Raw genomic sequence first — 24,453 nt, 5'->3', positions numbered from 1 at the left:
CGTAACAGATTTTATCATTGAATTTCTTTTTTTTAATTTTTAAAACCCAACATCATTATTGTTCTTGTTGTTGTTGTTATTATTATTATTATTATTATTATACAACTTTTTAAAAAAATTGTTATTGTTATTAATTAATAAAGGTTTCTTTTTATTAAATAATTTTTATTAAAAATAAACTAAAAAAAAATTAGTAATAATAATAATTCATTTTTTAAAATGAGTTTTTGCGATAGAAAAAAATTATTTTTTTCTTCTTTTAATTAAAATTTAATAGAAAAATTCAAAGATTTTAATTACCTGATTTGATTTTTATTTAAAAGATATGTTATTAATATTCTTCCAAATATTAAATTAAAAAAAAAAATTAAGAAAAGTAAAAAATAAAATTAAAAAAGAAAGTTGAAAGATATATTTAATATATTAGTAGTAGTAGTTTTATTGATTCAAAAATACATCCAGTATTTGTACAATCGGAATAGAAAATCATATAAACATAAATAAATCAAAGCAAACGCCCAAATAAAATCAGTCTGGAAATAATAAATAACATTTCAGTTAAAATTTATAGGAATAAACAGAGCAGCTAAGTTTAATAAAGACAAGTTACATCTAAGTCTGTGCAAAATCTAAACTAAATTATTATTCACAAAGACAAAAGGCTTTCAGACGGCAGCAGTACTTAGTAAATAGAAAGAAACATCTGATAGTTTGAAGGTCGTTGCTGTTCAGGATTTCAGCCGCAGACAGAGGGGTCAAATTATTTTCCATCAGATAGAACTCCCGGTATGGTTTGAGGGTTGGACAGGAGTTGACAAAGTGTTCCAGATTGTCCATCCCACCTGTATTGCACACTGGACAAGGCTGCGTTGGGTTATTAGTAGATTTCATAGAAATCTAACTATTGCATTGGTCCTCATGACGGAACTTTTGAAAAATTTTTCTATATTTCGACTCAGCTCGTCAAGCGGATTCAGAAAATCCATATGGTTCAAAAGTTTATATATGTATGTATTTATATATATATTAGGGTGGCGCAAAAAAACCGACTATTTTTATTTTTTGAGTCTCGAGTGAAAAAATGTTAGTATTTGATGTTTTAAGAGCCCTCACCAAAGGACAGATTAAAAAAAAATTTTTAAGAGGTCACTCCAAATTTTTTAAAATTTCAAAAATCGTCAAAAATCGAATTTTTTCTTTTTTTAATTTTTTTTCTCGTTACGGTATAATTTTATAGACTAAAAAAAAAATAAGTTTCTGAAAGTTTCAGTTCAAAATTTAAATTTTGAAAGGTCGCTCATAATTTTTTTTTTTTTCTTTAATTAGTCATATCGCCGACTTTAAGTGTCGGGAGTGGTACGTTGGGGTCTTTTTGGTTTGAAAAAATCTTAACCTACGCGGCAAGGTCAAATTTCAACCAAGCTGGTTTCTAAGACCAGCTTGGGATTAGAAACCACGCCTGGCGGTTGATTAAATAAAATTATTAAATTAAAAAAAAATTATATTTTCTATGTTGTGCTTGATTTTTAGTTCATCTCGTGATGTATTTTTATCGATTATTGTACTAAATAAAAAAAAATGCATGGAATTTTAATTTGAATAGTAAAGGTCGCTCGAAAAATCTAAACTAATGCACTAATAAATTGAAAAAATTATGAGCGACTTTTCAAAATTCAAATTTTGAACTGAAATTTTCAGAAACTTGTTTTTAGTCTATAAAATTATCCCGTAACGAGAAAAAAAAAAAAAATTCTATTTTTGACGATTTTTGAAATTTAAAAAAATTTGGAGCGACATCTTAAAAATTTTTTTTTAAGCTGTCCTCTGGAGAGAGCTCTTAAAACATCAAAAACTAACATTTTTTCACTCGAGACTAAAAAAAAAAAAATAGTCGGTTTTTTTGCGCCACCCTAATATATATATATATATATATATATATACGATATAATCGGCATTGTCTCTTCTCTAACTTCCGTAATTCTATACGGATCTCAATAAAACGTAACATACTTATTCTTAGGACGATTTCCGAGGTTAAGTTCTAAGATGAGCCAAATCTGTCGATTAGTTTAGAAATGAGAGCAATTCAAAAATTTTCAAAAATCGCAAAAAATTTTCACTTTTACCTTATTTCCGTGCAATAACAATGGAACGCGACATCCTATCAGATTTCTGTAAATTGCATTTGAAAGCTTATTTAATAAGCTGCAATTTGTGTACTTATTTATTTCTCCAAATTAAATAGTTTAGGAATAATAGCAATTCAAAAATTTTCAAAAATCGCAAAAATTTTCACTTTCACCGTATTTTCGTGCAATTACAATTGAACGCGATATCTTATCAAAATTCTATAAATGGCATCTGAAAGCTTATTAAATAAGCTTTAATTTGTGTACCTCATTATCAGTCTAGGCCAAAAATCACCTGCTTTCTCAGATAGATTTAATGAAATTTTACTTTTGCATTCGTTTTGACGTCTTTGTTGTTTAATCAAACAGAAATTTATTTTTTTTTTCGTATGCAACCCTAGTAGTATTTTTATTATTCACCATGAAATCTACTTCCATTTCGGCTGCCGAATGGCCTTTTTTTTTTGTAGCATACTTGGTCGACAGTAAAATGGTGGTAAAATTTATTGGCTAGGCGAGCTTGAAGAAATACCTTTAGGGCTTGGAAATGTACTCTTTTATTCAAGAACGGAGCTCTAGATCCATCTATTGGTCTCTTGATTTGTAGCTGAAGGTAGTTGTTGTTGGCTAGTTTTCTGAGATCTTGTTCGAGCAGGTATTTTTTATATTTTTCCAAGAAATAAGTTTTAAACGCTTTCCAACATTCCACGTCGAGGGTTTCTAGGCTTGGAGTAAGTTCGGGGGCGACGATATTTATTAAACCGAGAACACGGCTTATTGTCCATCTCCAGCATTCTAATGATCCACTGCCAGGTTGATTTAATTACCTGGAGAGCAAGGGGGGCCCGGCCCAGTTCCACTCTAATTAAAGCTCCATCAGTATTCCTGGGGAAGTATTTAATATATTATATAATTATGTAAAAGTTTTGTAAAAAAACACTAGTCATGCAAATAAAATTCTATTATTATTCTTCCAAATAACAAAAGAAAAAAAAACAAAATTAAAAGAAGAATAAATTTAAAATCTCCCAAAATAATTTTAATAAAATTCCCGCCCTTTGATTTTCGTCTACCCATATGAATGAATTACCGTCACTCATATATAATTCACGTGTGATTCAAATACGCGATTCCCTCTCACCGCTAATACGCTATAATGGATATAAATAAAGTCAAGGGGAGAGAAACCCTTGTACATAAAATCATTTAATACATGATACATCACTTACTGCCTACAATTCAAACTACTTAATAAATTTAAAACCGTGAAAATTCACTAGATTATAATAATTTTATTTTCCCGATCAAAAAAATCAACAGATTACGCGCGTGTAAACATTTATTTAAAACTTTTCCTGTCAACCCTCTTTGCATTTCAATTTAAATAAATATCCCCCTAATTATAATTATACACACCAATAATTACCCATAAAAAATTAAATAAAAATATACCAGTACTTTAAATGTAATTATATTCAATCAACGTTACATACAATAATTCTTATACAATTAAATATTTAAATCTTTAAATTTTTTTCAATTACTCTACTTCATTCAATATCATAATTTATAATAATTAACATGATTGATTACTTTCTTTAAATATTGAAATTTTTATTTATATTATTATATATATATATTTATCAAGATGAACCACCACTCATTAAAAGTTTACATATCGCGTTACTAATGCCAGAAGGGCGCATCTCAACATCTACGCCCTTCTGGCTCTGCAGAGCCAAAAGGGCGTATAAAAAAAATTCAGATCTGTAAGAAAAGTGAATAAAAATAGTATATTACACACCTGTGACAAGAAAATGAGAAATGTCTCAGAACACATATATGTTGCCCGAGGCGAAGCCGAGGTCGACATATATGTGGTCTGAGATATTTATTATTTTCCTGCCATAGGTTTGTATACTATTTTTCTGTCCGACAGAGGCGGAAAGCGGCAATTTCGTTTAGCGCAGCGGGCCGAAAGTTGCCACTTTCCGCCTGGGGGGCAGAAAATTTTTGTACACGCCATTTTGGCTCTAAGACAAAAAAATTTTAAAGCCAAAAGGGCGTATAATTTTTGTTAATCATAATTAATTATTAGCCTTAAAAAAAAAAAAAGTTATAACCGGTAAAAATAATAACTTTTCAACTCATTTTATTCAAAAAAATATGAATTTAAATTAAAAAAAAAACAAAAATAACAGTAAAATTCTGTTTGGAGAAAAATCGAAAATCGAAAAATGAAAAAAAATGTCAATCATCCCGAAATTTTCGTTTTTTTCCAAAATTAAAAAACAAAAAACGTTCAATATGAATGCGAATTATTATTTTGATTTTTTTTCTAAAAAGTACATTTAAAGACAAAAATTTCAAAAAAAAAAAATCATCCCAATAAGTGAATTTTCAAAAAAGTTATGGTTATTTAACAAAAAAAAAAAGCTGTCTTTTTTAAATAACTCGTAACTTTTTTTTGGTTGGGTAAAAAAATTTGAAAAAATTTTGAAAATTGTTTTTTATAGGGTAGAGAAAGATACCAAAATTTTAGAAAAATCGAAAAGGGTCAGGTTCAAAAGTGGTCAATTTGGCATGGAATGTCCCATATCTATTATTTTTTACTTTCAGAAGCAGAAGATAATGATAATGGAGACGGCATCGGAGTCGTGCCTAGCTAAATTGATATTTTTGTTTCTTTTACCAGTGTTATAACTTTTTTTTTTTTTTTTTTTTAAGGCTAATAATTAAATATGATTAAAAAAAAATGATACGCCCTTATGGCTTTAGAATTTTTTTGTCTTAGAGCCAAAAGGGCGCATACAAAAAAAAATTTTTTATTCACTTTTCTTACAAATCTAAATGTTATAAACATTTTTAGATTAGTTGGAGTGAAAAAAAATTTTTTTATACGCCCTTTTGGCTCTGCAGAGCCAGAAAGGCGTAGATGTTGAGATGCGCCCTTCTGGCATTAGTAACGCGATATTTGTATATAACAATTAAATTATTTATTATTTAATTAAATATTTTACAGTGAAGCGTGTTTTATACCAATTATTATTAAATTATTATCAAACAATTAATAAATGGAACCCGCGCTCAATTTGACTATAGATTCAATCACATTAATTAGCACTCAAAGTCTCCAGTCATTCACTTACTCACTTACTCATTACAGTTAATTAAATTAAATTTACATTATTAATCATTGGATTCCTTTTCAGATAACAATATTTATTAATAATCACATGACTCGTTAATAAATGGCGGATTTTTATTCAAAATATTTAACATGAGAAAGACGACGAGAGATCATTTACTGATTAAGATGGAAAAGTAATGAAATTAACCATGCATTTTTCATAAATAAACGTCGTCTGCAAAGATATATTATTACAGAAAAGCATCTTCGTATCTGTTAATTATGATCCCAAGTCACATATATTTTTAGCTACTATTAATAATTTAATTATCATTCACAGTGCGGTATGTATATTAATTCACACTGAATCCACTCATATAGAAATATTCATTCGCTAACTCAATAAAATCTGTTACTTTTTTTCTCTTTATTATTATTATTATTAATTATAATTATTAAAATATCAGCGATATCGTGCGCAAAGTATTTGGCATTAATATTTAAATTTATTCAGATTTCTTCAACATAAACTATAAATAGCGCTTGCAATTTGACTATCTACGATTGTCCTATTGTGGGTGAGGATAAAACAAAAATTAAATAGTATATAAATTAATTAAAAAATAAAATACATTATGGAAATTATTAAACTACCTTCAATGCTTCTCTGTGAATTTTAAATTCTTCTATTATTTTTTTATTGTATCTAGATTTATATTTATATTTATATATTTTTTTTTAAACATTAAAGCGTGTTTCTGAACCATCCGCGAGCATCAATGTAACAGTACGGTTGTTAATCCAAATCAAACGGGCCAGCCGCATTGGATTTAATCTCATGACATCATTCATTGGTGCTGTACTGTATGATTTGACGCAGCGGGTTTGAGAATTACCTAATCCGAACATTCCGCTACTTGTTTGCTGTAAAATATAATAATTCAAAATAAATATTGATGATTGCTGGATGAAATAAAACTAGCAATCTTGCAGTCACTATGTGACTGCCGTGACTGTGAACTATAAATAAATGAAATTTTGCTTTATTAAATAATGATTTTAGTTAAATTGCACTGTACTTTTTTAAATATTGACGTTTTTAAATATATAAGCTCATCCCGATGTTACACTCATCAAGAGCTTTCATTTAAGTACCCACATGCATTTTTGATATATTTTTCATATATACATATATATAATATATATAAATATATGAAAAATTGATGTGGGTACTCAAATGAAAGGTTTCGATGAGTGTAATGTCGGGGAGAGCTTATATCTTTGAAAATGTCTATATTTCACAAGATAAAAGGTAATTTCTTAATTATGTTAAATTGCATTGTACTTTCTTAACTATTGACGTTTTTAAAGATATAAGCTCATTCCGATGTTACACTCATCAAGAGCTTTCATTTGAATACCCACATGCATTTTGATATATTTTTCATATATACATATATATAATATATATAAATATATGAAAAATTGATGTGGGTACTCAAATGAAAGGTCTCGACGAGTGTAATATCGGAGTGAGCTTATATCTTCAAAAATGTCAATATTTCACAAGATAAAAGGTCATGTCTTAATTATGTATCTAGAAATAGAGCATTTTCGAATGCAGCCTAAATACTTATCATAATAAATTGACTATCGGTGAGAATGATATGAAACCTTCAAAAGGCACTAATTCAAGTCAAGATCTTTGCAATGACGCTAAATTTCGCTAAAAAAAAAAAAACGATTTTATCATATGACTATCCTGGAGACAAAATTTTTCTTATTCTCTTATAATATAGATTACTGGTTGATTTTTTTTCAACAACTAAAAGTTATGAGATTAAAAATTTTTAAAATATAGTTTTATTTTATATTTTCTAAAATAATTAATTATTGATAATTATAAATAATAAATATATTCTATTTAATATAAAATATTTAATTTAATGTAAAAAAAAAAAAATTATTTTCACTTAATATTTGTTTTAACGATCAATTAATAATTTTTTTTTTTAAATGAAAAATTCATTTTTCCATTAACAAATATTTTACAATCACTTTAAATTTATGACACATTTTATATAACAATCATCATCATGTATTCTTCGTTCCTTACTTGATTTCAGACTTAGAAAAAAAATATTTGCATGTTATAAAGTCTACCAACATACAAATCTCTGAAATAGATTTATATAGTGATATATTTCTATGAAATCTAATATTGTAAAAAATTTTAATGTAATACAATTATATTTGCATGCAAAATATTTACATACTAAATTTACTATATAACAATACAACTAATAAAAAATATGTTCTTTTATCAAATTAAAGAAAAAATTTTTTTTCCATGGAAATTTATTCAACAGATTTTTTTTTGACTTGTAAAAATTTTTTCATTCAGGAAAATTGTGTAATTATAGAAAAATTATCAAATACATATATACTTATGTACACTGAAAAAAAAAAATTAACTTGAACCAAGAAAAATTTCTATGTTTAAGATTTTTTCAACTCAAATTAAAAAAATAAAGTTCTTCAAAATTATTTACTTGATTATTTTTTTTTCTGAATAAATTTGTATGATTTGTAGAATTTATAACATGCAAATATTCTCCAGTACATCTAAAGTCAAGTACAGAACGAACAAATAATTTTTATTGTCCACCTGAGTACAAAAAAAAGTAAGAATCAATATTTCCTATATCAATCAATCTTTAACGTGATCAATACCACTTGATTGATACCTAACACTAATGCATCAAAACTTACCTAGAGTACCTTACACCCCAGTTAAAACAAATTAACAAAAATTACCTCTCCTTCAGAGCAATCATAGCTTAATAGAATAAAATAAAATAAAAAATGAATATGATAATTACCTGCCAGAAGCATAATTTATTTTCCGTGCAAGAATAACTGACTAAAAATTTTCCCTCGGGTGAGAACGCCAACGCCGTGACAGAAGCTTGATGAGCAGACACCGTTTGACATTTAACGGTACCCCTTAATTCATAGAGCGCTAATTGACCTACGCGACCGCCGACCGCTATTCGACGTGAAGCTGAGCAGTGACTGACCTGTAATCAATATAGACACCAATAAAAACGATCCTTCAAAACAATATTAATAGCCTCTGAATAAAAAAATCAATACCTGATTAAATCTGCAAACAGCCGGGAAAACTTCGTTAAGTGGTTTGGTCTTCAAGTGACCTGGGTCAAGACAGTGCAGAATAATATCCATCACTTCAACCAACAAGTCGCTCATCTCGCTCTGCATTTTATCAATCAGCTGCTCAACAATCCTCAGAATCTCCGGCTTGGCCCTAGCCAGGATATTAGAATTAACATTGACATTAAGCGTCTGGGAATTCTGTTGGATCGCATTGAACCTCGCGACTTCTCGAGCCATCGTCGTGATGAATGCAGCAGGCCGAGCAGTGGCAATAAGAGTCAAAGCATGCCTCGCTGTGCGACAAGTGTCAGCTTGAGGAGTCAAAGGCAGTCCGTAGGTCATACTGGGCACCAATTTATCAGCATCGCAGCACATCTCCAGCAGACCTAGAAGCACCTTGGAGATATCAAGATAAGGTTCCCAAACAGTGAACCCACGGCCGATTAAATCAATAGCAGCTCGACGAAGGGACGAGTGAGTTTGCTGGTTAAACTGACGAGGATCCAACAGCAAACGCATCAACGACATGCTGGTCAATCTCGCTAAATTGTTATTTCCAATTCCAAAGCCTTCAACAACAGAACTCTTTCTTCTTTCACCATCACGACGTTGGTTCCCCGTCGTCGAGACATTCTGACCAAACTCAGCGCCAATTACTCCTAATAATACTATCGCAGTGTGCTCCTTGGTCCTGATCTCGGCTTCATTCGGTCTACGCGAGTTGCAAATTTCATCTGCGTGATTGCCCTCGTGATTAGACTCGGAGTCGCTCTTTTTGCTGTCGGAGTTAGGCACGGGACTGGAAGATGAAGGACTGTTACTGTGGTTCTGCTGCTGGGGAGCAGATTCTTTGGGAGGGTCCTTGGGAAGATACTGTGCCCAGTAATCCACCAGAGATTTTCTCCCTTTGGGACCCAATCTGCCCAGCTCGGCTAGAAGAAGCGCCTGGGCAGCTTCTCGGAGTTCCAGGCACTGGTCCTGCCACCGACAGGCCATCATTTCTACCAAAGGACGCTTGAAGGTCTTGACTCCTCCTAGGGCTGCTACTTTGTCGGGTAAAAGGACGCAGTGAAGGGTTGCTAATAGGGACCAGCCTTGTTTTATTTGGGCCTGTTGGACTGTGTACATTTCTTCGTTTTCTTCCTCGGCTTTGTTCCAGTTAACTCCCGCGCGGTTCCCTGGACGGTGCATTTTGCGGTTTCGCTCCTGTTCTGGTACGAATGTCGCGTTGTTCATAGACATCAGGGTGTTCGCTAAGGCGACTACTGTTAGGAGGTGGTTTGATGTTAGTGTGGTTGATAGTTCCCAGTGCGCGCGGGCGGTAAATGCTTTTGTTAGGCGGTCTTGGCGGACTAATTCGATTGGTAGACGTTGTTCTAATTGTGTAGGCTCGATTTTTAGGTCTAGTTGTTGGTGCCATGTTGGTAATAGCAAAGTCATGTAGCCTGGAGATAATTCATTTTTTTTTTATTTTGTTAATTTATAGAATAAATAATTTGGCTGTCTAATTTTAAAAACACAGTAGCTGCAAAATTTTTGTACCTGATTTTTTTAGTATTGCTGCAGTTTTTACAAATTTTAGCCCTTAATTAGACCTTAATTTCAAGTATTTTTTCGTAAAAATATTTATATTCAAGTATTTTCTATTCATGAATCAAATTATTTAACTAAATATGACAAATCTTTTTTGAGAAAGCGCTGGCTATCAGGGATAGTACAGTCGGAGCTGGGATAAGTCTACAGTGATTGATAAGAAACTCTTCTTTATCGACCACTGGAACATTAGGCCCCTCTCCTAGTGTGCAGAGATCCCTCGTGCTAGCCAACGCTGACTAAAGTGGTCACCCATTCAAGTTGTTGCTTAAATGTGTGATCGCCCAAGTCAGACGTGTGCCACCCGGCTATCTCTGTCACTTCCAGAGGCTGGCAACGTAACGTAACGCACATATTTTTAATTATAATCACTGAAAAATATTGGTGCGTGCTGGGATCGAACCCGGGTCCCACTCTTTCGAAAAGCGAGCACCGAGGCGACCAGGCCATTGCCAGCCTAGTAGTTTTTAATATTATTAAGAAAAAAAAAAAAAAAAGAAATGTTCTATTAAATTTAAAATTTTGCTTTCGAATCCACACAAGCAAACTTTGTTTCAAAATCTATTTTTTTCTTCATTAGTTACGTGAAAGAAAACAAAATTTGATATTAAAAAATGATACTAAAGCTAGCTGATAGCTATCAATTTTCTTAATTTTTATAACAAATCAATTAAAATAAATAAAATGCTTCTAAAAATTTCCACTAATTATTTTTTTTAATTTTCACTTATGAAATTTTTCTTATTAAATTTTTTCATAATAATTTCATTGCAATAAACTTCTAAAAAAATTTCTCTGTCATTATTAAAAACTGAAATTCAAAAATTATGTCAACCAGTTTAATTAAAAAAAAAAAAATACTTACTTGATTTACATATAACACCAAAAGAAACAGGTACCATAGGTCGTAATAATCCTAATTTACTTTCACAAACTCGATCCAGATCTGGATCCATTCCCCAGGCATGAAGAAGACTCAGTAGTAATTGCGCTATTTCCATCGTCGCATTAGGCTCATTGAAATTGCCATTCCGTTTTAAGGTATTTCTCGAGTCCCCATTGTTCCATCCTTCTCCTAAATAATTACATCTTTATTATTTACAATAAATAACAATTATATTGTCATAAAAAGTAATAAAATCACAATTATTAAAACAAAAATTCTACAGCGCCTGCTAACGAGTATGATGGAATATTTGGTGACGGAGAAGTGCTTAAAAAAAAAAAAAAAAAAAAAATCAGTGTTTTAAGTCAACGATGTCTACTGCGTTGATGGCTGTAATTAAATTTGTGTAGTAAAAAAAAGCAGACAAATGGTTTAGATAAAAAATAATTAATTGTAGTAACAAATAAAAGACTCCATGCGTAACTAAATTATTATTATATGAACAAATATTAATATTAATATCACTAAATAATTCTTGACAACTAATTTAATAGTTTGCTGACCTTTGCCGTCAAGATTTAACGGCTTGAGGCCAACACTCTCAGCCTTAGCTTGTAATTTAGTGTGTACATTCTCGGCTCCTTCCTTCATTTTAGCCAAAATTCCTGATAAAAAATATATTATTATTATGATAATTAAATATATTTATTTAAATAATATTATTTCAAATAGACAAACTGAAAAATCAAGCAAGTGCATATTAAAAAAAAAAAAAACTTATTAAATAATTTTTATTTTATCCAAAGTGAATCAAGCTTGGTAACTAGAAAAATATTAAATACAGATCATAAAGCAAAAAATAATTAAGTACTTTAATAAAAAAAAAAAAAAAAAAAAATATGTGTGTGTACCAGAGTACACAAATAAAAAGTGAAACTTCTTTAAGACAAATCATTTTTTTACTATTTACAACTTCACAGAAATTGGGTCAATAAAGCTTAAGAAAAAAATTTTTTCCGTATTAAATTAAAATTCAATAAAATTCATCAAAATGAATTAAAATTAATAATTTGTCTAAAAGTAATATTTTTTTTTTTTTTTTTGCTAGATTTAGCTAGATTTTGCAATGTCTGCACCAGTATACAAACTGATGTTCGCTGGGAACATATTTTATTAATACAATAATGAAATAGACCTGACTCAGATCAGGAACATAAGAACTCTTGTTGATGTCATTGTAAATTCTATATATTAAGATGATGATTGTTAAAAGTTAATATTTTATATTGCTTGCAATATTGGCCGCCAAATGTACTATATTGAATGTATTTGTAATATAATATATACTAGCTTCTATGTAATATGTACAATAATTGTAATAGAACTCTATAATTGGCTTAAAGCTGTTGAGTTCATTATTCTTTAAATAAATAAATAAATAAATAAATAAAATAGAAAAGCTATTTTAGTATTATAGACATGCATACAAATAATATGAATAATTCATTTTATCATTGCTGTTATTATAATTATTGGATTTATGATCGCATCATTATTACCATTATTGTCATATTATTTAGACTATGCCATTATTTAATCTAAAAATTAGTTAATCAGCTTACAAAAATTATATAACGAACTTTAATATTCATATTCATGTCATAACTTAGTAGAAATAATTCAAAGCAGATATTTAATAACTTAATCAATTACACAAGTTATGAGTAAATAATTGGAATTATCTATTCAAAGTAATACAATTATATGATGACAATTAATCTTGTAGATATGCAATGATTTTATAGACTTCAAAATGAATAAATAAATCATTAGAAACGAATAATTAAAAAAGATGTACGTATACATATTTTTATTTTCAAATTATGTTTTATTTTATTTTTAAATTATTATTTAATTGTTTTTAGAATTAATAATATTTACGTCGTTATACTAAACTTTGATAAAAAAAAAAAAGAAAAAAAAAACATGGCGCGTAACCGAAAATTGTGACAATTTTTTTTTACATTGCTATAAAATTTCTCATACGTCAATAAAGAAGTTTCACTTAAAAAAAAAAAATAATTTATCCTCAATTTAGTTTGCTTTATGGTACGAACAATAAAAAGTTTAGTGCGATATAATCCTAGTAATTAAAACACAAAAGGGTGTCTATAACAAAAAAAAAAAATTAAATATCAACGACATAAATCGATACCATGGCGATCTTTTTCCTTTAAAAGTTTTTCGACGTCACCGGCCTTGTCCTTGACACGGCCGAAAAAATCTAAAATAATATACAAGGAAGACAATTACATCAATTATATTACTGGTGCCCTAATAAAGTAAGGACACTTAGATAATTATTAATTTTGAGTATAAAGTTTGACTGGATTTAAAATTTTTGGCCCCACGAGTGCATGCAGGCTTACCTGCTATTTTTTTATGAGCGTCAGGACTCGCGGATTGAGTGAGGGCCGCAACTTTTTGGTACTCGGAGGCTGAAATTAAGCCCTGTGCCTCTAATGATCCAGGAGACATCGAGCCATACTCGTCGCTCAATAATTGTACTGTTTAAACAGGGCCAAATTCGCCGACACCAGTTTTTAGAGTTGTTAATTATATTATTTATATTATCATTATTAATCATTCATCATTCAGTTTTGCAAGTAATTAATTGAGTGCATAATAGTGCAAAGTAAAAGTATTAGTTAACTACCTATAAGCGCTTCGACGTTGAAGAACAAAATATGGCCTTCGGGGTCCTTGGGGTTCCCTCGGAATCCCTCGATATTTAGTGGATAATCTTTAGTTTTCAGTTGACTGTCATGGTGATCACCATGTCCACCATGGAGCTGTTGCAGTTGGTGCAATCCTCGTTGAGTTGCATGTCGGATAGCTGACAAGTTACGGTGTCTTAGTCCCCTTAATTAATAAGGTAGTTTTTAATTATTGTTTTAATTTGCTGAATTTTTTATGTTAGAAATATAATGCAAAAATAAATTGAGCTTAAAGTAATAAAAATTACCTGCTCTACCTTTTTTTCACCATAAAAATTTTATTATAAACCAATTTTTTTTTTTATTTTTGAATGGTGGATTTACGAATTATTTATTTAAAAAATTTTATATTTATAATTTTTTATCGTAGTTTGAAAGTCAAAAAAATATGTTGACGTATGAATTAATTTATTATTTTTAATTATTCTATTTTTTATGCAAAATATTAATCTGAATCAAAAAGAAATGTTGGTAAATATTTAGGGTCAACAATTTTAACTTTCATTTTTTTGAACGAAATTTCTATTTAATTTTATTGATACATTTTTTTTTTTAATTCATAAAAAAATGAACAATTAAAAAAAAAAAGTTGATTATCACAATATTAACAAATTTTACAAATTTTCAAAAAAATTTATAAATTTTTTAGAAAATTGTGATATTTAACTTTTTTTTTTTTTTTTAAATTGTTCGTTTTTTTTATGTACTTTTCAAAAAAAAATATAAAATCATCGAAAGATGATAAAGTCATCGAAATCTTTATTTTTTTCTTCCACGACATTTTTTATCATAAATGCACCGTAAAAACAAGCAGAATAAAACAAATCTTTAAAATGTTAATTTTTCACCTAGTTATGGCCCAAAATGGGGTTGACCCCACTTGTAAATAATTACAAAATTATTATACTACTTTAACAATTGATATTTCAAAAATTTCAATAAAAAATTTATTTTTTATAATTTTTTTGAAATGAAAAAAAAAATAAACTTGAATAAAATAATTTTTCGATTTTTCATGATAAAAGAATATTCAAGCCCAATATTGAAACACTTATTAACTTAAATCTTCAAATAATTATAATAATAATTACCTTAATAATAGTAATAATAATAATAATTACCTTATAGTAAAAAAATTTACCTAAAGAAATGAACAGCAGGATTAGCGAGACCAAGTTCTCCACCAGCAGTAGCATCGCCAGTAATAATAGTATTATCACTACAAGCAAACAAAACTTCCTCAGCAATAATTCCATGCAAAACACGATCGAGATGTCCAGTTTCCATTTGCCATACATAAACAGCACCATCAGAGCACCCGACTATCATAAAGTCGTCCAATGGTCGCCACTTTATCGTAGTAACTGGGAATAAATGACGCGAGGCAAGTACCACGCACTTTCTTTCAGCCAAAGATAGAAGAGTCACGCTGTGGTCTGAAGCTACGCTGCATATACATTTTTGTATTCGCGGCTGTAAAAAAAAAAAAAAAGATTAATTAATTAAACTAATGATTGATTGATAGAAAAATTTAATTTACACTTACACTAGCATTATCAGGAGTAATTGTCAATTGCGTGATTTCACCGGCGTGGACGCAGAATCGGTGGATCATATTTCCAGTATAAAGATCCCATAAGCAAACCGCGAAGTCAACAGACCCAGAAACTAAATGCGTACGGTCGTATCGAGGAGAATGGCTGTGAGGATACAAGAGACAATTAACACGTCCAGAGTGTCCCATGAGAACTTGATGAGGTGGCCAGTCGTCGAAATGCTGGTGATTTCCATGCAGCAATTGCAGCATTACTGTTTGCGTAGCTGGGACAATTATTATGCTACCATCTTCGCGACCAACAACCAGCCGACTTTGTTGGGGTAAATATATACAAGCTGTCAGTTTTATCGACTCTCCGGTGTCCATTTGGTCGAGGATTCCTACTGGTGGTGGTTTCATAGCCTCCCAGGCGGCTGATAAGCTGGTGATTATTGACGGCGGCATTATTGGTACTGAATCGTTTTTGTTGATGTCGACAATCTGCTGGGTTGTCATCTCTGGTACGGTCCAAATCATTATCACGCCTTCGCTGTCTCCGCGAATTAAATATTTTACTGGCTTGTTTTGGCGCGTTGCTGTCACTAATTTCATCGTCGGTGGACATGACAAAGGCTGAAATTTTTTAGGAAATTATTAATTTAAAAAGTTTACTATTAAAAAAAAAGAAAAAGAAATAGGGTAAAGGAACAAAATGTTGACCAGGCAGGATAACAATTTGATTTTTAAAAATCTAGGAATTTAATTATATAGGCAGTATTTAATTATCAATTTTTAAATATAGTTGAAAATTACATTTTAATTATCAACATTTATACTTGACTATTTTTTATTTTATTCAACAAATAAATTTGTTCTGAAAAATTGCATTGTTGATTTTTTAATTTCTGTCAACTTTATTTTCTCATTTTTTTTGCTGTAGTTTATTTGTTACAAAAAATTCCTAACATTAAATTAAAAATTATAAATATAAAATTAAAATGATACTGAGGTTGGCTGACAAATGTCAATTTTTTTAATTTTTATAATAAATCAATTACAATAATAAAAAATGTTTTTAAAAATTTCCCTGAATGATTTTTTTAATTTTAACATATGGAATTTTTTAAATAAATTTTTTTCATAATAATGTCATTGCTATAAAATTATAAAAAAATTTCTAATGTTTGTTAATTTCAGTGTCATAAAATTAAATACTTCATGATCAATAAATAACTACTAGCAACCTGCAGTCACTATGTGACTGCCAAGAATTGTGAATTATAAATAAATAAAATTTTGCTTAATTAAATAATAGTTTTTGTTAAATTGTACTGTACTTTTCAACTATTGACATTTTTAAAGTTACAAGCTCATCTCGACATTACACTCATCGAGACCTTTCATTTGAGTACCCACATGCATTTTGATATATTTTTCATATATACATATATATGATATATATAAAATATATGAAAAATTGATGTGGGTATTCAAATGAAAGCTCTCGATGAGTGTAATATCGGGGTTAGTTTATATCTTTAAAAATGTCAATAGTTCACAAGATACAAGGTCATTTCTTGATTATGTAGCTAGAGATAGAGCATTTTCGAATTCAGCATAAATATTTATCATTATAAATTAACTATCGCTGGGAATGATATAAAACCTTGAGAAGGGACAAATTCTGTTTGTGCCTTCTCAATGTTGTTATTATTCTCTTGTTATTATTGTTTTAATAATAATTCTTTTAATAATTCCTTGTTATTATTCTCTCAATAATATAGATTTAACAAATTGATTTAATTAATTATCAATAATTTATTTTTTTAAAAATGTTAATAATTGAAATAATACTTTGGCCAAAAAATTAGTGTTGGCTTAAAAAAAATATTATATTTATGTTAATTTGATCTAAACTGGTCAATATTTAGAGCATTTATCTCAATTTTTAAAAAAATTTACCTTTTCGCCCGGATAAGACAGAGTACAAAAACTGTAGGGTTGATCGCTCTCGATTGAAGATGTATGAAAGTCATGATTCTCCGCAACGCTGCTGTATAATTAATAAAAAATATTAAAAATGATAAAGCAGGCTTAGTTTAAATTTATTATTCATTGAAATTCCAACTAGTTAAAAGCTACTTGGACTAGTTGAACACACCAACACAAATAGATTAGAACGTCTGAACGACATCAAAGTAGGACACACAGGAATAAAAACCAAACCATCCACAAAGTTGATACAATTGTGATAAAAAAAGGTTTATGAAGTGAAAATGTAATGAAGGAATGACAATAGTTAGTTATGTTAAATTAAAGATATGGAGAGTTACTATTATATAGGTGAGATGGAGATAAGATTAAAGAGGTAGAGTTAGCGAAAAATTATATAGGTAGTTATTTAAATGGTTATAACGGGTTACCTGCTGAGAGCCTTGCCCTTCAGCTTGCTACAATAGACCAAGTCCCCCGGAGATTTTGTAGGTAGAAGTAATCGAGTTATTATATGAAAAGAAACATCACCGTAAACAAAATATAAATAGATGTAATAAATCAGCCGTTGAGACTTAACATAACATAATTAATGAATTGAAAGACGATATGATTTCTTTTTCATCGTTAGTTTTTCTTTACACTGCTTTCTCTCCCCATCCTAAATACTCTGTGTTAATTTTATTGAATTATTAAAATACGCATGAATTAATGGTTATGACAATGGCGAAAAAAAAATATGTGAATGGCGAAAAATTTTTTCAAAAATTTGGAATGTCTTTTTAGTATTTTTAATTTTTTTGATATTAATCAAATTTATTTTATTAAATTAATAGTATTAAATTATATTATGTTTTAAATTAATCAGATATTCAATTTAAACAATTTAAAAAAATATTGTAAAAAAGTCATTTTTTTTATAGAATTAAAAAAAAAAATTATAACTCAAAAAAATTTTAATTTTAGTTAAATTTTATAAGAACAACTTTCGTTTTAAAATCGATAATTATTTACAAGTGGGGTCAACCCCATTTTGGGCCATAACTAGGTGAAAAATAAACATTTTCAATTTTTTTTTATTCTGCTTGTTTTCACGGCGCGTTTATGATAAAAAATGTCGTGAAAGGAAAAAAGAAAGACTTCGATAGTTTTTTTTACCTTCAAAAGTTGGAAAAAATTTTGGCTTTCATGTTTTTGGATAAAATTTCTATTTTATCTTTTTTGATATATTTTTTTTCTAAGTACATAAAAAACGAACAATTTAAAAAAAAAGTTGAATATCACAATTTTCTAAAAGCTATAAATTTTTTTGAAAATTTGTTAAAATTGTAATAATCAACTTTTTTTTTTTAATCGTTCATTTTTTTATGTATTTTTCAAAAAAAAAAGATATCAATAAAATCAAATAAAAATTTCGTTTAAAAAATGAAAATTAAAATGGTTCACCATACTTGTAAATATTTACCATCATTTTTTTTGTGTAAAAAAAATGAAATGAATTAAAAAAAAAAGTTTCATAATTTGAAAATTTTTTATGAATTTTTAAAAAATTCATCAATTTTTACTTCTGATCAAAAATTAAAATCAATTTTTTGCATAAAAAATAGAATAATTAAAAATAAAAAATTAATTGATACACCAATATATTTTTTTGATTTTCAAACTACGATAAAGAATTTTAAACATAAAATTTTGTAAATAATTAATCCGTAAATATAAATAAAAAAAATGAACTAAGGTAAAAGACCCAGTTATTAACACTGGCCTAATTGTTTGACACAATTTTATTTTAATTAAAAAAAATAAATCAACTCTGATAAATTAATAAACATAATTATAAATTTTAAGATAATTGGTTTTTTGAGAATATTTTATTTTTTTTTAAATTATTAATTAAATCGATTCCAAATTTTTAGAAATTTAAGATACCAGAAAAAATTAATTTCTTATTAATTTTGACTGCTCCCCATACTTTAATTTAAATAATTCTGAGAGATGTTTAATTTTAATAAAAGAATAATTTTTTTCACACGACTAATTGATCATATAACTATGTAAGAGAAAATTTGAAAATATTACACACTTTGATGGTAATTTATAAATGTAACCATGACCTTCATCAGTCCAAATTAGTACTTGATCCGTCGATAGAAAATCTCCAGCAACCCAACGCTCTTTTTGAGGTGCATTTACAGAACAAAGTAATGAAAAATCAGCAGCATCGTAGACCTAGTAAAAATAAATTGATATTAAAAATGAATAATAATATTAATAATAATAAAATAAAAAAAAATTTTAAGAACAGAAAAATTACCTGCCAACTACCAGAACTAACGAGCAAAACAGTGCGATGATTGTAAGCACAGCAGGTCATCGCAAGCGCATTCATACACTTAATCTGTTTGCTCTCATTTTCATAAATCGGTTCCTTGGTTTGTTGCTCCTTGCCAAACAGCGACCACACCTTGACAGTACCCGTTGTCGTGATAGCAAGTACCACGTCATCTTTAAAAATAAATAAATTAGCCATTGCAATTGTATCCTTACAATCTAAATTATTTATTTATGAACAGTTAAAGCGAATGGTTTCATTGACTTTAGTTTTAATTTATTCATAACATTATCAGTTTTAAAACACAAATGAATCTAACGAGCGTAATTTTAAACGAAACCGAGATCAATTATTCAATAAATCGAATTTCTCTGCCCATGATTACACAATGCAATTAATGCATTCTCATATGATACTAAAATTAGCCGACGTTAAAAAATTTTTGACTTTTTTTATTAATTAAATTATAACTAAAAAAATATTTTTAAAAAATTGCACGTATAGTTTTTAAAATTTTCTACACTTGAAATTTTTTTTTTTTAATAATTGTCCAATAATATAAATTACAAAAATTTTCCGATGTCGGCTAATTTAATTTTCAATGAAAATAAAGTTAGCCGGCATCTAAAAATTTTTATGATTTTTTTTATTAAAAAATTATTACAAAAAAATAAAAAAAAATTTTTTTCATTTGTTAAAAACTTCAAAAACTAGGTATAAGTGCAATTTTTTAATTATAATTTAATAAATTAAGCAAAACAAAAAAATCAAAAATGTCGGCTAACTTTATTATTATTAATTTTCAACATTCTCATGCGGTTTTAAAAAAAAAATTATATTTTTAAAATAAAACGCAAAACATGCTAGTTTTAAAATATTATTAAATAAAATGGTTGCTTTTTAATTAAGTGGAGGATTTTTTAAAAAAATAAAAAATAAAATTAATTGATAACCAAGCGATAAAAACCTTAGATTTAATTATTGTGAAATGTTTAGTTTGTTCAGCCTTTAATTTTTAATTTTAAAAAATATTACTTAATTTGTTAGAAGCAAGCGTTGGCATTTAAATAAAAGTAAGCGTTTGGTAAACAATAACTACAGATAACAAACACAAAAATGATCACTTATTACAAACAAAAAATTTTATGAGTGCATATTTATCTATTGATAACTATTATTTTTTTTTGTGAAGTTCTTTTAAATGTAGGCAGAAAATTCATTAATTGTTATGAAAGTTTTTTATGATTTTTGATAATGATTTATGATAATGATTAATGATCAATGATTAATGATCAATGATTAATGATTAATGATAGGATTTTTAATATTAATTGAAATGATTAATGAAAGGCACAAAGGTCAGATATTTAAATCTGATTGAAGATTCCAAAAAAAGTGTTCTACCGGTATTTAGAACCAGCCCTTCTTTTTCAAGTACATGCTGCAACATTGTAATTGTAATTAAAGAATTGTTAACCGCTAAACATATTCAACTCTTTATCCCAGAAGCTAAAAAATATTTTTGTTATTAAAAAAATCTTCATCTTGTTAGTATACAACAGTAATTTGTATATCAATCACGGGCGGTAATATTTTTCTCACAATTATTTTAAAATATATTGCTGCTCAAAGTTCAAATCTATAGTGACGTTAAAGAAGACTAATTACTTGTTATTAATTATTAATTATTATATTTTACAGTAAAATATGCTCTTGCAATTATTTTTACTTGATTAATTTGTAATTTAAAAATTAAATAAAAATTTTAGAAGTTGTTTTAATTAGTATCAATACTAGTAATAACATTTACAATAATAATAAAAAAATAATAGTAATAAGGGAGGTAAGCGTAGGTGAGATGAATTGTAACTAACTTGTGTGTACTAAGAACCGACCTTTCCGTTTGGCCGGCCTCAGTACTTGTAATGCGCTAATCCAGTCTGGATTTACACGTGAACTTAACGTATATAATATTTCCAAACTGAATGGGTCCATTACTAACACTTCTGGATAATACCTGGAATAATTTTAATTATTATTAATTATTTATTTTATTTTTTGTAACTTGATTTTAATTTTTTTTTTATTTTTAATTTAGTATTAAAATTAATAACTGAAAATTTTTATAAAGCTAATTTTTACTTTGCAATTAATTAAATTAATTAATTAAATTCTAATTAATTTTTTTAATTAATGTTAATAAATAAATAAATAAATTCTTGAGAATTAAGTACACAGAAAAAAAAGGATCATTTGAGCCTTAAATATTTTTCTTCCTAATTATTTTCTTGAGCGAAAGAAAAAATTTTTTTTGACAAAAAATTTCACTTATTCCAACAAAATTAATTTTCTTGCTTTAAGAAATACGTATCTTAATCTAAAAAAATTTATTCAAGTCAAGAACATCTTGTTGTTTGGAGAAAATTCAGCCTCTTGCTCCAAAAAATTTAGTTCTTGATAGAAATAAATTTTCTTGTTTTGAGAAAATTTCTCTCTTGCTCCAAAAAATTAAATATAAAGATAGAAGTAAATTTTCATTAATATTTTTATTGATTAACATGTCAAATGGGAAGATCAAATAATATTTCATCATTTTTTTTCATTCAATATGGATAATTGCACGCTAAAATAATATAAAATGGGTATCAAATATTCAAGAGAAAAATTTTCTCAAGGTGAGAAAATTTTTTTCTCAACTGAAGTAGGTAGCGCTGCTTTCCTAAAGTATCTAAAATCTTGATCAAATATAAAAATTTATTGTATCAAGTATTTATGATAATTTTAATTAAGAAAAAATTACTTCTACCAAGAATAGAATTTCAAGAAAAATTTTTACTTCGATCTTCCTTCAGGCACCCGAAAATTTTCTTGAACCAAGAATTTTATTCTGCAGTCAAAAAATTTTTCTTTCTGTGTACTTTGCTTAAAAATAGACTGAAGATTAAGCATATAAATAATTTCAAGTGGAAGAAAATAAAATTGATATGCACAGTATAAGTTTAAGTTACGAAAATATGTACATAAATCGACTATAAATAATTTCATTAAAGCAACTCAATGAATCTGAAAGTAACAGCGATAATTCATCAATTTTTATCGCTACATTATAAATTATAAAAACTAAAAGACTTTAAAAATTTTTCTATAATAATTAATTTAGCAGATATTTAATAATTTTTTTTAACAAATAAATGACAAAAAAAAATATTGACGTATAAAAATATTAAAAAATTATAAATGCAATTTTTAAAAAATAATTTATTTATTAAATAAAATTAAAAAATTATCAAGTGACTGCTAACTTTAATGTCATAATTTTTCTATAAATTTTGAATTTAGAAAAATTTAAGTAAAATATATAATACTAGAGTTAACCGACGTTTTTAATTTTTTAACTTTTTATTAATTAATTAAATTAAAACAAAAAAATATATTATAAAAATTGCACTTACAATTTTTCAACTTTTTTACAAATAAAAATTTTTTTTATTTGTTTGTAATAATTTTTTCAATAAAAATAAATATGAAAATTAAGTTAGCCATCTAAAAAATTTTAGAATTTTTTTTAATTAAAAAATGGTTAGAAAAAAATAAAGAAAAATTTTGATTTGTAAAAAATTTGAAAAACTATAAACGCAATTTTTAGAAAATATTTTTTAGTTCTAATTTAATAAATGAAAAAATTAAAAACGTTGGCTAACTTTATTATCATAAACTAAATTCTAAAACTTTTTAAATGTCAGCTAATTTAATTTTCATTAAGAAAATGATGTTATAAAAATTACCCAGAACAAAACAATGAAACTTTATCACTGCCTGTAGAAACATAAGCAAACATCTGAGTGTGAATGTAAGCAATTTTGACATTTTCTCTGCAATTTCCATTAACCAGATCCCAGGTACACATTTCCCCGTTTTCGCTGCAGCTGACGATGTAATCCAACTCCAAAACATCACTGGCCCGACTGAGACACATCACCGCACCTGTGTGTCCGACCATCAGACTTCTGGGTGTCATCTGTCAAATAATAAATAAATACCAAAGATTTAAATGACAATTGTTAATTAAAACACACGCAAATTCCACAATGTCAAAAAAAATTACCTTGAGTGTTTCAGGATCAACCTGCCATAAACAAACGTGACCATCGTAGCATCCCGTGACCAAGGTCTTCTGATCACGAGACAAGTACATGCATGATATGCAGTGGGTGGGTGGCACTTTACCCCAAAGCACTATTGGAACCACTAAGCTTCCTTCTTCCGTCATGTTGAGTCAACCTAAAGAAAATTATTATTATTCTTACTTTTAATAATAACAATTACAACAAATAAAATAAATTAATCAAAAAAACAAAACATTGATTGTTGGCATTGATGCCAATCAGACTGACAAGTAGTGTCTAATTTTTATTACACTGCGTACATATAAATACTTAATTAAATTTATTTTATTTTTTTAGTTATTATTTTTTTAATTTATTTTAATTGTAATTATTGTACTAAAAATTACCTGTTTATTCGGTTGACAGCAACTGAATATGAAAGATTAATGGCAAAATATGCCAAAATATAAACGTCAAGTACTACTACGATTCTACTACCACAGACATTTTGTCTGCTGCCAAATATATAAAAATTATATATATATCACATATATATATATATATATATATATATCTTACCAATTCTTAATAGACATTTTATTGCCATCTATTTACAATTCAAGTAAATATTTTTCTCCGTCGATAAAGCATGTGTTCTATTTTTGACTATTTAAAATTAATAAAGCTGAAGTCAGCTGACAATTGTCAATTTTTTGGATTTTTACAACAAATAAATTACTATTAAAAAAAAAATATTTAAAAAAAGGCAACAATAAATTTTTTTGACATCTACA

At 27.6% G+C, this 24,453-nt stretch overlaps 1 protein-coding gene across 11 annotated transcripts; it reads right to left on the bottom strand.

Annotated features, from left to right (window-relative positions):
• Nucleotides 1–5,969: 5,969 nt before the first annotated feature.
• On the bottom strand, nucleotides 5,970–24,196 carry LOC123263436 (WD repeat-containing protein 7). 11 transcript variants are annotated; one of them, XM_044726189.1, is made up of 18 exons: nucleotides 24,067–24,196; nucleotides 23,659–23,834; nucleotides 23,339–23,571; nucleotides 21,428–21,570; nucleotides 19,536–19,726; nucleotides 19,305–19,450; nucleotides 17,653–17,679; nucleotides 17,192–17,282; nucleotides 15,239–15,862; nucleotides 14,834–15,165; nucleotides 13,632–13,837; nucleotides 13,345–13,482; nucleotides 13,131–13,199; nucleotides 11,479–11,580; nucleotides 10,895–11,104; nucleotides 8,416–9,881; nucleotides 8,142–8,339; nucleotides 5,970–6,183 (listed from the first exon to the last, which is right to left on the bottom strand). In XM_044726189.1, the coding sequence occupies exons 2-18, from the start codon at nucleotides 23,821–23,823 to the stop codon at nucleotides 5,998–6,000; spliced, it is 4,527 nt and encodes a 1,508-aa protein (XP_044582124.1). In that variant the 5' UTR covers nucleotides 23,824–23,834; nucleotides 24,067–24,196; the 3' UTR covers nucleotides 5,970–5,997. The 11 variants fall into 11 exon arrangements, with proteins under 11 accessions (XP_044582124.1, XP_044582125.1, XP_044582126.1 ...); XM_044726190.1 differs by having other exon boundaries at nucleotides 17,192–17,279; XM_044726191.1 differs by having other exon boundaries at nucleotides 21,449–21,570.
• Between the last annotated feature and the right edge of the window lie 257 nt (nucleotides 24,197–24,453).

Source organism: Cotesia glomerata, linkage group LG4 (genome assembly GCF_020080835.1).
Source record: "Cotesia glomerata isolate CgM1 linkage group LG4, MPM_Cglom_v2.3, whole genome shotgun sequence".
NCBI classification, from domain to species: Eukaryota; Metazoa; Arthropoda; class Insecta; order Hymenoptera; family Braconidae; genus Cotesia; species Cotesia glomerata.
This window is presented reverse-complemented; position numbering and strand designations above follow the sequence as displayed.

Coding starts and splice junctions, on each gene's coding strand:
- LOC123263436 (XM_044726189.1), bottom strand. CDS start 23,823: ATGACGGAAGAAGGAAGCTTAGTGGTTCCAATAGTGCTTTGGGGTAAA. Junction 17,680..19,304: donor ATTTATAAATTACCATCAAA/GTGTGTAATATT, acceptor GGTCTATTGTAG/CAAGCTGAAGGGCAAGGCTC. Junction 13,200..13,344: donor CGCTCATAAAAAAATAGCAG/GTAAGCCTGCAT, acceptor ATATTATTTTAG/ATTTTTTCGGCCGTGTCAAG.